The 12,012-nt window shown below is 35.9% G+C and overlaps 1 protein-coding gene across 1 annotated transcript in view; it reads left to right on the top strand.

Annotated features, from left to right (window-relative positions):
- Positions 1-11,370, top strand: part of LOC113974765 (glutamate receptor ionotropic, kainate 2) — a gene marked incomplete at its 3' end in the record, with an annotated part of 340,470 nt that extends 329,100 nt beyond the window's left edge. Inside the window, exon 14 of the mRNA XM_027698214.1 lies at positions 11,145-11,370. Within this exon, the coding sequence (XP_027554015.1) occupies positions 11,145-11,370 (226 nt within the window). The remainder of the gene's footprint in view (positions 1-11,144) is intronic.
- Positions 11,371-12,012: the final 642 nt, after the last annotated feature.

Genomic DNA, 12,012 nt, shown 5'->3' with positions numbered 1-12,012 from the left:
AAAAAAAAATTTCCATTTTTAAATTTTGATTTTTACTATTGTCTTAATTTTTCTGCCAAGTAAAATCAATATGAAATTTTGTTCTCTCCTATTTTTTCCCTGTCATGCTGTTTACTTTGTTCCTAATACACTATTATGTAATGCTTTTTTTTGAAATTTTACTTCACAGTTTGCGATTCCACTTTTTATTGAAAATTCAGTGTGTCTGAAATTGCTGAAATACTAAGATTTTCCATAACACAGAAATCGTAATTTTTTTTTGTTTCTCCCAAGTATTTCATAGACTTTGAAGAGTTTTCAACTTGTGATGAAAGTAAGACAGGTACTTATCACTTATATCCTTCTCTTTCTCGTCTCTAATTTGTACAGTATTAATATAAATAACAAACATCAGGGTATTGTACTAGCTTTCTAATCTCAGGCTCTGCCTGCTTATTTCCTTGTTCTGATTGATATGGCTCAATGTTAGTATCATTTTAACTTTGATTTCTGTCATTGAAGATGATGTTTAATAAGACTACAGTTGGACCTGTGTTTGCATCATAAATGCACACAGAAAATGCTGAAAATGGAAGAAATAAGAGGTTACAGTGCTTCTCACCTTGATCTTTCCAAAAATTCAGGGCAACTAACATGAACAGAACATCCATAATTTTCAGGCTGCAATGATCAGGCCATACCACGACAGACACTTTCTAGTGCAAACATGACAGACCACTTCACTGTTGTCACAGAAATAAGTATCCGTTCTTACAACCAATGTTAAATGTGTTCAAATTAAAATTACTTTTGCAATTTAAATTGCAATATAATTTATTCTTAAAGAAGATATATTAACCAAGGCTCTACTGAAACAGCAAACTCTATGTATTTATAGGCAGCTTTTGAGCAGCACAAGTTTCTGCAGTTTACATATAGAAGTGGAAATATAGTGCATGAATTTTTCATTGATTTTGCTTCTGCTTTTCCTCCACAAAAATATAAGGAATATTTGAATTTTGAATTCAGTAGTTTCAGAAGATCACACATGATAATGTTACTCAAAACAGTGCTTTTTTTTTTCCAAGACTGGTTTTGCACAGTTCAGTTATGTATTAAGGCCTTTGTAATGAGCAATAATAAAATAAGTAGTCAGCACAGTATTAGCCAGAGAAATCTTAGAATTCTCTGTGACTGAGTGTTGGTGTATTATTTAACACTAACATGACTGAATTAAGTCACTGAATGGTGAAACAAACCGCTGACGAATTTTCACACCCTTTTTTGTTCCTTGGAAATTCTCAATTACTTTATTGCTGCTAATCTTGAGCAATTCTTCTGAAAAAAAATAGAATATATCAGTTAACAAGGCAGAAAAGCAAATCCATTCCCCACCGTTCTGCCACACACTTATTCTGCCTGTTCCTAATTACAAATAAAGCAGAACATCTAAAGACGTATTTTTCAAGAACAAGTTTGGCTGAAAAGTTCCTGTGTCTTTTACTATAACTTTTTAATCTTTCCATTGTTCAAGAAAAGCAGCTCCTTAAGTGTAATATTGCTTATCTTCTCAAGTACATTGTTTAGGAGACTAAGGTGTTTAAAGATAAAACTACCAGAAGTATTCTAAGATCTGACAGATTTGCTAACAAATAATTCTTCTGATCAGTATCCCACCACTCCTCTATACCTTTGATATGAACCACATATGGTATCAATCATGTTTGCCTGAATTAGCTCCGATTTTATGGTCACCAAGGTCAGAAAAGTACAGAGAAAGATTCATCTGTTCTTAACTAGCACACATGGTCCAATGTGCTTGGTAATTTACATGCTGTAATAAAAGAGTACTGAATGCTAAACCCAAATCCCACTGCAGAACACCTCAGTGGTGGCTTATGCTAATCCACTGTTGACAAATATTTTGCATGAGCTACTTTGTGAAGAAATACTTGAAATTATTGGTCATTTTCATGTAAAGTATGTTTTTGGGTCTGTTAACAGAATCAATGGGTGAACTTATCAGGGGAAAAAAACCCAACAATCGGTCTGTGTAATTAGTCTGATTTTGATGACTATCATTACAAGTAATAATTAATGATAATGCTGCTGCTTGACACATACCATTAGAGAAAAAACTGGCAGTGGAACTTCCATAAAGTTTTTGAAACCTGTGAAGGCAATGCAACAATATTTATTTTTCACTGTGCTTTTTTGGGGAAAAAAAAGGCAAATAATAATTAGTGTGCTCTCCTCATTCAAAGAGATTTTTGGTCAAAGCGATGCTGAGTTTGATTTCTAATGCTGCCCAATGAGTTTATTTCAATTCACCACAGCAACAGAGTGTTTAGAATATGGTGCATATTAATTTTGCTTTGAACATTGCATAAATGTTTATCATACAGGTGTAGATGCTGTGAGACTACAATTATTAAAATCATGGTGTTGTGACAAGTTCTTACTCTATTAGAGGTAATATTTAAAGTAATATTTGTGAGCTTCATGCTCAGTTCCAATGATGAAACTATGCAGCCACTGCTTTTGGAAAGGGAGATTGCCCTCTGATACAGTGCAAATGAATCATGGAGTTTTGTACATGCGGTTTGTATCTGAAAACAGGCAGAGTGAACAGCAGTAGGGTTATCTTATATCTTATATCCAGAATATACGATCTGCTTTAGAGCAGATTAAATTTGATTAATTTCTCATTCCTACTTATGAAGGAAGAAACCTACAGAAGTGTGAGAAATATCACACTTGTCATCTTCCATAGTATTTTACAGCAAGAACTCATGATGTTAGTTATAATTCAGTAGAGGACTATAAAACATTCTGGTATAAAAGGCAAGAAAGTTTTCTGAAATCCATTAGTGATTTTGGAGCTATAAAGTCCTTAGTTATTTCCAGGTCAAAGCTGATAGTAAAAACTTATTTCAATAGTGTTAAGGTTTGAAGTTTTTTAACCATAAATTACTTGAAATATTTAACATTTGTTCAAAATCTTTGGTTTTTAAAACAAAAAGTCAGCACAATCAGAGCAAGAGTAAAAATGTCTTTCTCTGAGCGCCACATTTTTCATTCCTTGTAGCTCTATTCTTGGCAGAAAAACCTTTCCTACCTTTTTCATTTGTGTTCTATGGACCATAAAAACTGCCGTTATGGAGGAGAGAACGCTGTATGCATTATTGTTTTTATGCTGACACAACAAAATCTAAATTGTCTGGTTCACTTAGGGGTTTTCAGGCCTCAGCAGTTCTGAAAAAATTGGGGGGTGAGGGTGGGGGAAGGAAAAAAAAAAGGAGAAAAGTAATGCCCTGAGGTCAGAAGATTAGAGTGAATGAGACCAGTCTAAAAAAAGAGAGTGTGTCTTTTTCATTTTTCTGTGATGGCTGAGCAGAAGCTAGTCTAATAGTTCTAGGAAACAATAAAAAAAAATATGATACTGAAGAGATAATTTTTATAACTAGTTGCTAAACCGTTAAGAAAATTAGATGATACTCAGAAGTTCACTTGAAATGTTTGTCTGTTAGGTAATAGAAAACAGCTAAGCTCATTTAAGTCTGGTCTACTGCTCACCACGGGTGGAAGAATGTGCAGCATTTTCAGTATACTTATGGTGCTAGTGATTAGCACTGCGCTCTGTAAAAGCTATGCCTTACCCTATAGCAGTGATCCAAAACTGTGCACTACATCTATCTGAATGCAGAGTTTGGATTGTATATGGCATCGCATTATCCTTTGGAGGCATCAGGTGCAGATATGCAGTTAAGACCAAATTGCGTTTTACACATAGTGTACTCAGCTATGTAAAAATTGGTAATTATACTGCTTCTGCTGGGTCAAAAAACAGCACTTTCAGAGTGTTGAATTAACTAAGGCTTATGAGAAACTAGACATTATTTTAGTCATTAAAAAAATTTAAATGTATTATTTAAAACAAAAAAGCTGCAATAAGACGTAGTGCTACTGTGTAAAGCTAAAAAATTAATAAGAACTGTCATCTTTTATTCTGATTCCTGTGGGTGATTCTGATATATCATTATTTCCTTATATTACTGTTCAACTCAGAAGTCCTACTAATGGATCATTATTGTCCACTTCAGAAACATTGAGCTGCTTGGAGAAAACAGTATCTATTCCAAAGAATTCAGTTTCATATTAAGAACTTGGAGAGGTGGATCAGTGTACACAGATATAAATTACAGAAACAGTAAAGTATATGAAGCATCCAACAGAACAAACACATCATTGGTCATTGATAGATATTTGAACATTAACAATCAACCTCTACAAATTTCCATTTGGTGACACTTCAAGCAAGTGAATAGTCTGTTTATGTTTATTTTCAATTTATTTTCATTTATGCAAGTGTTTGAATTCTTTCAGATAGCCTTATCTTTGAATTTTCCTGTATTTATAACACTTCAGGAGAATTACAGAATTCCTAAAACATTCTTTACCTTAGACTGTTCATTTGTTCTCTCAGTTTGTCATACTGTGATTTGAAATGTATTCAATTAATTAAATTTATCTATCTATTAATGATACTAATCCTTTGTGGCCTAAAATACTGGAGACATATCCCAGATGATTTAGAACATCTATGAGCCGTAAGAGGATTGGCTAAAATGTTTTCTTCACCTAAATTTGACATCTAGCCTTCTTTTGTTTAGAAAAATCTTGAGATACATTAGTGCTTTTGTCATTATTAAGAACATCAGAAATGCATTTTCTAGCTTATTTCACAGCTATGTAGATTTAGGGCATATGTCAAAAGAAAACATCAAACTTACAAAAGAATAAGGAATTAATAAAATAACTTATTATATGAACAGTTAAGTTTTGATTCCTATACTGGTGTTCAGGATTTCCAAGGGCTCATGTATGAAACAGCTGGAATGAGTTCTACTTGAGTTTCAAAGAACCAAAGAAATCAATGAAAACTCAAAGGTGGAAGGGATCTCTAGGCATCCCTTAGTCTTGTTGGAGGAGATCTGTTTTCCTAATTGAAAGCATGATCTTAGATTACTTTCTTCAGAGTTATATTAACCTATCTCAAATACTTCCAGTGCACTGACCCTGCTGCTTCTCTTAGCTACATGTTCCAATGCTTAGTTTTTCTCATGGTGAAGAATTTTTTCCTTATATCCACAAAGAATTTCCCATCAACAGCTTGAGCCATGGCCTCTTATTCTGTCACTATGCGTCCTAATGAGGAGAGTACCTTCAAATTCTCTCTTAACATTCTCTTTAGGTAATGGAGGAAGGTGATTAGATTCTCTGTAAGCCTTCCATTCTAGAACACCACTTCCATAAATTTTTCTTTGTAGGTTAAGGTCTCCAATCTTCTGATCACCTTGATGGACACTCTCCAATGTTAACATCTCTCTTTGAATTCAGAGGACCAAAATTGGACACGGCATTCCTGGCGCAGCTTGACAAGTGCCAAGTATTGTGCATTAATCACATCCTTGTCCTGTTGACTATAGTCTTGCTGATCTGGCCTGCAGTTTGCTTTCCTGCTGCAAAGATGGGCTGCTTACTTATGTTCTTCTAGCTGTCTTGGGACCATAAATCATTTTCAGCTGAAGTAGACTCCCACCAGTCAATTCCCAGCCAGGATGGATCTTTGGGATTACTTTCTTCCAGTAGACTTTGTGTTTATCTTTCTTAAACCTCTGTAGTGGGTTGACCCTGGCTGGATGCCAGGTACCCACTAAAGCCACCTTCTAACTCCTCTCTGTGATGGGACAGAGGAGAGAAAATATAATGAAAGGTTCATGATAAGGATAAGGACTGGGAGAGATTACTCATTGATTACCATCATGATTACCATCATGGGCAAAACAGACTCAAAATGGGGTTATTAATTAAATTTATTACTAACAGAATCAGAGCAGAGAATGAGAAGTAAAATAAATCTTAAAACACCTTCCCCCCACCCTTCACTCCTTCCCAAGTTCTATCTCCTCTCCCACCAGTGGTGCAAGGAGACAGGGAATGGGGTTTATGGTCAGTTCATCACAGGTTGTTTCTGCTGCTGCTCAGGGAGAGGAGTCCTTCCCCTGCTCCCCTTTAGGTCCTCTCCATGGGAGACAGCCTTTCATGAACCTATCTAGTGTGAGTCCATCCCACAGGCAACTGTTGTTCACAAGCTGCTGCAATGTGGGTCACTTATCCATGGGGTACAGTCCTTCAGGCACAGGCTACTCCAGCGTGGGTACCCCACAAGGCTACAAGTCCTACCAAGAATACCTGCTCCAGCGTGGGCTCCTCTCTCCATGGGTCACCAAGTCCCAGCCAGGATCCTGCTCCATCCTGGGCCTCCCACGGGGTCACAGCCTCCTTTGGGTATCTGTCTGCTCCATCATGGGCTTCTCCATGGGCTGTAGGTGGATCTCTGTGCTCCCGTGGTCCTCCATGGGCTGCAGGGGGGCAGTTGCTCCGCCATGGTCTGCACCATGGGCTGCAGGGCAACCTCAGCTCTGGTACCTTAAGCACCCTTTCCCCCTCCTTCTCCACTGACCTTGGTGTCTGCAGAGATGTTCACATGTTCTCATTCTGCTCTTCTCTGGCTGCAATTTTCAACTGCACAACAACTTTTTTTTTTTTCCTTTTTCAATAAGTTATTACAGAGATGTTACTATCATCCCTGATTGGCTCGACCTTGGCCAGAGGTAAGTCCATCTTGGAGCTGTCTGGCATTGACTCTGCTGGATATGGGAGAAGCTTCTGGCAGCTTCTCACAGAAGCCACCCCTGTAGCACCCCTGCTACCAAAACTGCCCAAGCAAACCAGATACAACTTCATGCAAATCCTGTCATACTAATTTTCAAGCCTCTTGTGGTCTACCTTCGTGGTAATTCTTTTTTTCAGTGTTTCTACCTCTCCTCCCTGTTTTGTATCATCTACAAACTTGATGAGGGTGCTTTCAATACCATTTTCCAAACTGTTTATAAAGATATTGAGTAGTATCAGGTCTAGGACTGACCTTTGAGGTACTCAGTTCACAGCAAGATGCTAATCTGTCCTTGAACTGTTAACTACTGCTTTCCAAGATTAATATCTTTGCCAGTTCTCCACCTGTCCAGTCCTCCATCTGTCCAGTCCTTATCCTTCCAAATTGTCATCAAGGATGTTGTGAGAGACCATGTTGGTCACCTTGTTAAGGCTCACAGAGATTGGTCTTTATGAAATGTCTCTTCATATGTCATTCTTTTTGTTAGTGAAAACACATAAGCATTGAACTTGATTAAGTCATTCAGGAGTGACATTTCATAGTCTGTGTATTACAGAAGGTCAGAATTAATGTGCAAAATTGTTCCTTTGGCTTTAAAAAGATCTATGAATCAACTTTAAGAATATTGGCCTGTGTCCACTAAGCATGCAATGCTCAGGAAAACAGAAGTCACACAGCTGTCATAGGCTGTGTCATAAATGGAAAATACTGTAGTAGGATTGGGAGTCTGTGGGGTTTTTTTCTGACATAATAATTATGATGATTTAATTCTTATGTGGTGGAGAGTACTTTCATAAAATATATAAGAACTGTGTTACAGAATTTTTTTAACTTTTTTTTTTTCTCAAAATTTTGATTTTAATTACCTTTAATCTTTCCTTAGTTATTACAGCCTCTTTTGAGTTTAAATATTGCATGGGTGCAAGCAAAGCTGAAGCATTTTCTGTGGCACTAACTGCTTTTAGAAGCCAGGAAAGAAGTTGTAAGTGATCATTAAAATAAAAATCTCCATTAATGAATCTGTAATTTTCTTTTGTAGAAAAATGTCATACTTTGCCTAGCATATTTTACCGTTCATTTATCCACTCCTGACTTGTGTCATGAGGTCTGTCCTTTGATCCTTGTTTATTCTGACATTTATTCAACATCTTGATATTTTTGTAACCTCGTGGTCCAGAGTCACACTACTCAGATATTTGTCTTTCCTAGCCAGTGTGTCAGGATGAAGCAGTAACACATTACTGACAATAATTCATTCTGTTTCCAGACCCATATGTGTACATAGCATTTGACTATGACTGACTCAGAGTCTTTGCCATGGCTCCATTTGTGGTCCCTGACATGCCTAGTTATCTTGCAATGATCTTTGATTTATGAACATTGAGTATGACACTGACAGTATCCTCTGAATGTCATTGTGAGAGCTACCATTTTATGCATCAGGTAAATGAGTTTCTAGATTTGCTTAATCTTTTCTTTTCCAGCTTTCCTATTAGTTAGTTCTCTTTTTTTATTCCAGTGAAATTCAAACACTGCAAAGCATCTTTCTTACTACTGTGCATTGTCTTCAGCATTACTGAGGGAACACGAGCATGATAAATCATGTCACCACAAGTTAGCTTATACAGACATCATTTCTGGTTGATTTCAAGTTAGGTTGGATTTCCAGACAGTGATTTCCAGTTAGAGGAAATATAGTGAACTAACCCAGATAAAATAATACACTTCATTGACAGACTATATAAGTTGATTAACCAGATTGATTTGCACACAGTGAAAGAAGATGGAAACATAATGTAAATTGCAGCATCTGCTTCTAACAGTATGAATGATACAGTCATAACCACAAGAAGCAATATGTATATATTGGAATGTCATTCTCTTCAGTTCAATGTCAAATGGGCTCCTGATGCTTTTGATTGTTCTGGCTTCTTGATTTTCATCAATGACTTTGCTGAGTATTTTGCCAAACACAAGAAAACTGTTTGTGGTTGCATTTTCCTAAATCAAACTCTGGAGGTTTTTTTAATTTATTTTAAGATAAAAAAATTTTTGTTGTGCATTAAAAATATAAAAAATCCTTAGCCTATACCATTTTTCTTTGGTAAGAATTTCTGCACACTAATTAGAATTTAGAGATCACAAGTTGAAGGGCATTTTTTCTGGCATCATTTCAGCTTTTAGGGTTGGAAGAAAGCAGTGCAAAGGCATTGTAGTGTTCTGCCTATATGAGAAAACTGAGATATCTCTCTGCACTTCTGTCACCCCTTAGCTTTAGAGTGGTGAGCCATGTGCACTGATATTTTAGATTTTGTGTTCTCTTTTACAGTCTCATTAATCATGTGTAGACCTTTTTAATGTTTTTGTTTTAATTATTCCAGTAAATGAGCTGTCCTGTGCAGGAGCTTTCTCTGATTTTGTTGATGGCATTTTTTCTTTTCTATTCAATATTAGCTGTGGCTTCATCCTAGCTGATTATATCAGTCATCATAATATGAGCACTCTGTCCTTTAGAGGATATAGTATTTTTTTCACATGCTCTAATGCTTCAGTAGAGACCAACCAATTGCCCTTGCTAACATGCTTTCATGCTGGAGGTAATTCTTTTTCTCAACAAAAATCTAGAAATATGTATGTATTGCGGTTCATTCTTACTTCGTTTTTTATTACAGCTCATTTGTTTTTTTTTCTTTTTCCCCTCAATATGTGTCAGCAATGTGTATCTAACCATTTACTGAAATTGTTTTCTCTACCAATGTTTTATATTGCTCTGATTATTTATAGTGGTTAAAATATTTACTGAGATAAAGACTGTGTGACAAAAGAATTAAATACAGGTTCTTGGTAAAATTTTACAAGTATTGAAAAACCTTTTTTTCCACTCTTTCTGTATTACACGGTAATTTAGATTCCTACAGAGCTGATGTGCATTGCTTAAAGTACATTATATTACAATGCAACATTAAATGCTTGCAAGAATTATTTGATGTAAAAAGCAAGCCCTATGAGGAGAGTCCATAGCTGTCTGGTCTTCTCTATTCTATGTGTTCACAGTATATTTTGAGGAAAAATGCTTTCCCCTTTCATTGTTACTAATATCTTTTGCAGTCAGTCCCAGCCTATGTTCAGTACAGTAACAATCATATAATGTAGAGCCCTAAAAGTCTTCAGTTTTGTTAGCACTGACACTAGACTCAGTTTAAATGCTTGATTTGCTACATCCCCAGGCAGAGTGAAATAACTCTTGGATTGTGTCTCAGCAGGGGAACAATAATCTCTTTTTTCTAAATAAATGTTCTTTTTATTCCACATATACTGTTAATTCTACTCTGAGGCAGAATTTCTGGCTGTCAATCAGCTGAACTTCAGAAAGGTTTGCAGTGTCGATCTTTGTTTAGTATTTCCACCAGAGATGATGGCAGAATTATGTTTAGGGCTAACATTAAAACAGGAAAGACTCTGTAAAAAGTCTGATAATACTAGTGCTGACACTGTATTCCTACATTTTAATTGCTAGGCAAGATTTAACATTGCAGATCATTTTCTGATACATTTTGAGTTTGAAATGTTATTAAACAGATGGGACAAATATAATATAAAATGTTCAGTACTTTTAATACCTTCCGTTTATCCAGTCATTATGAGCTCTTAAGCACTGTGTATTACAAAAATGAAGGAAGGTAATTACTGAGGTGAAAAAAGGGAAGCAACTCCTCTGTAGTTACATAGCATCATTTTCTTCCAAACTACTGATGCCTTTGTCCCAGATTACTGACTCTCTTCCTACCACAACATTTCTTTGTATTCCGGGAACATTAAATCAGAAAGCACATATTCATTTTTAAGACTTTTAGTAAGCAATTTATGAAAGGCAAGCTAGCATTAGTGTGACCAGAGAAGGATACTATCTCTTACCTGAAATCTTTCTCCAAGTATTTTTGTCATGTACCATGGATAAAATGTTAGCTGCCCTCTACTTCAAAAATGTTTTCTCCATATACTGCCATCTGTAAGTGCCTTGATTACTTCGGATTGCCACACTGTGCTTTAGGTTTTCAGAACTGTTCAACTGTTCAGAACTGTTGTCAGAATCCACAGATTCTCCTGAAACACTCAATAATGTTGCTTATCTTCTCTATAGTGAAATATTTAATAGTTTTCCACATATAAAACATATAAACAACAAAAAAACAGAAAAACAACAGATATTGCACTTTTGAAAATCTGTCCAGCTGGGTTTTTTTTACACAGTGAAGATGAAAAGTACAGATGAGATGAAAGGCACAGGCACCCTTAAAAGAATGCCTTGGTAAAAACTGACAGGTAGTAAAATCTGATAAGAGAGCAATGTGCAAACTGAGAATTTGTTTTCACTCTTACAGACGTATTATTCATATTCATGTTGCATCTAATATTTGTCTTTCAGAAATCCAAAATCTCCACTTATGACAAGATGTGGGCCTTCATGAGTAGCAGGAGGCAGTCAGTACTTGTCAAAAGTAATGAAGAAGGTATCCAACGTGTGCTTACCTCTGATTATGCATTTCTAATGGAGTCAACAACCATTGAGTTTGTCACGCAGAGGAACTGTAACCTAACACAGATTGGAGGCCTTATAGACTCCAAAGGTTACGGCGTTGGAACTCCCATGGGTAGGTGATATGTCAACCGTTTATTCTCTGTTCATTAATCTTAGTTGCTGTAGTAGCATAGAAAATGTCCAGTACACTGTTTCTGTCTCTACATTGCTAACATTTTTCCTCATTCTCTTTTTCCCACCTGGGGAAAATACATATTCTGTCAATGTTTGTGGATTTTTTTGTATTTTTCAAACAGGAAAAGGTAGTTACTTTATAAAAATTAGACATTTCATATGATAAATTTCTCTTACTTGCCTTCCACATGCTCAACAACACCAAAAGTACTTTTTCACAGCACTTTATTTTATAAAAAAATGTTTTACAGATGTTGATGTTTCTCTTTAGAGAATGAGGTCCTAGTAATGCAAGGCTTCCACTAACAATTTCTTCTATAGTGAGAGGGCTAATCACTGAGGCTGTTAAGAGGAGGAAAGATTCCATACCATGTTGCAGACAAAACAAATATTGAATTATCCATGTGCAATATGGCTTTGCATGGCAATTCCAATCCTGTAAATATTTTACAATTAAAATGTTCTTTACTATGTACAAAACTTCAGTTGAAAGATTAAAAGTGAACTACATTTTGAAAGATGTGAGCTGAGGACCTGGCTTTAGATTTCAGAATAGATGGGAATAGAAAATGGTGTGACA

The sequence above is a fragment of the Neopelma chrysocephalum genome, unplaced genomic scaffold, assembly GCF_003984885.1.
Source record: "Neopelma chrysocephalum unplaced genomic scaffold, ASM398488v2 Primary Assembly neopelma1_23b, whole genome shotgun sequence".
Lineage (NCBI taxonomy): Eukaryota > Metazoa > Chordata > Aves > Passeriformes > Pipridae > Neopelma > Neopelma chrysocephalum.
The sequence above is the reverse complement of the archived record's forward strand: the minus strand, read 5'-3'. Positions and strand labels throughout refer to the sequence as shown.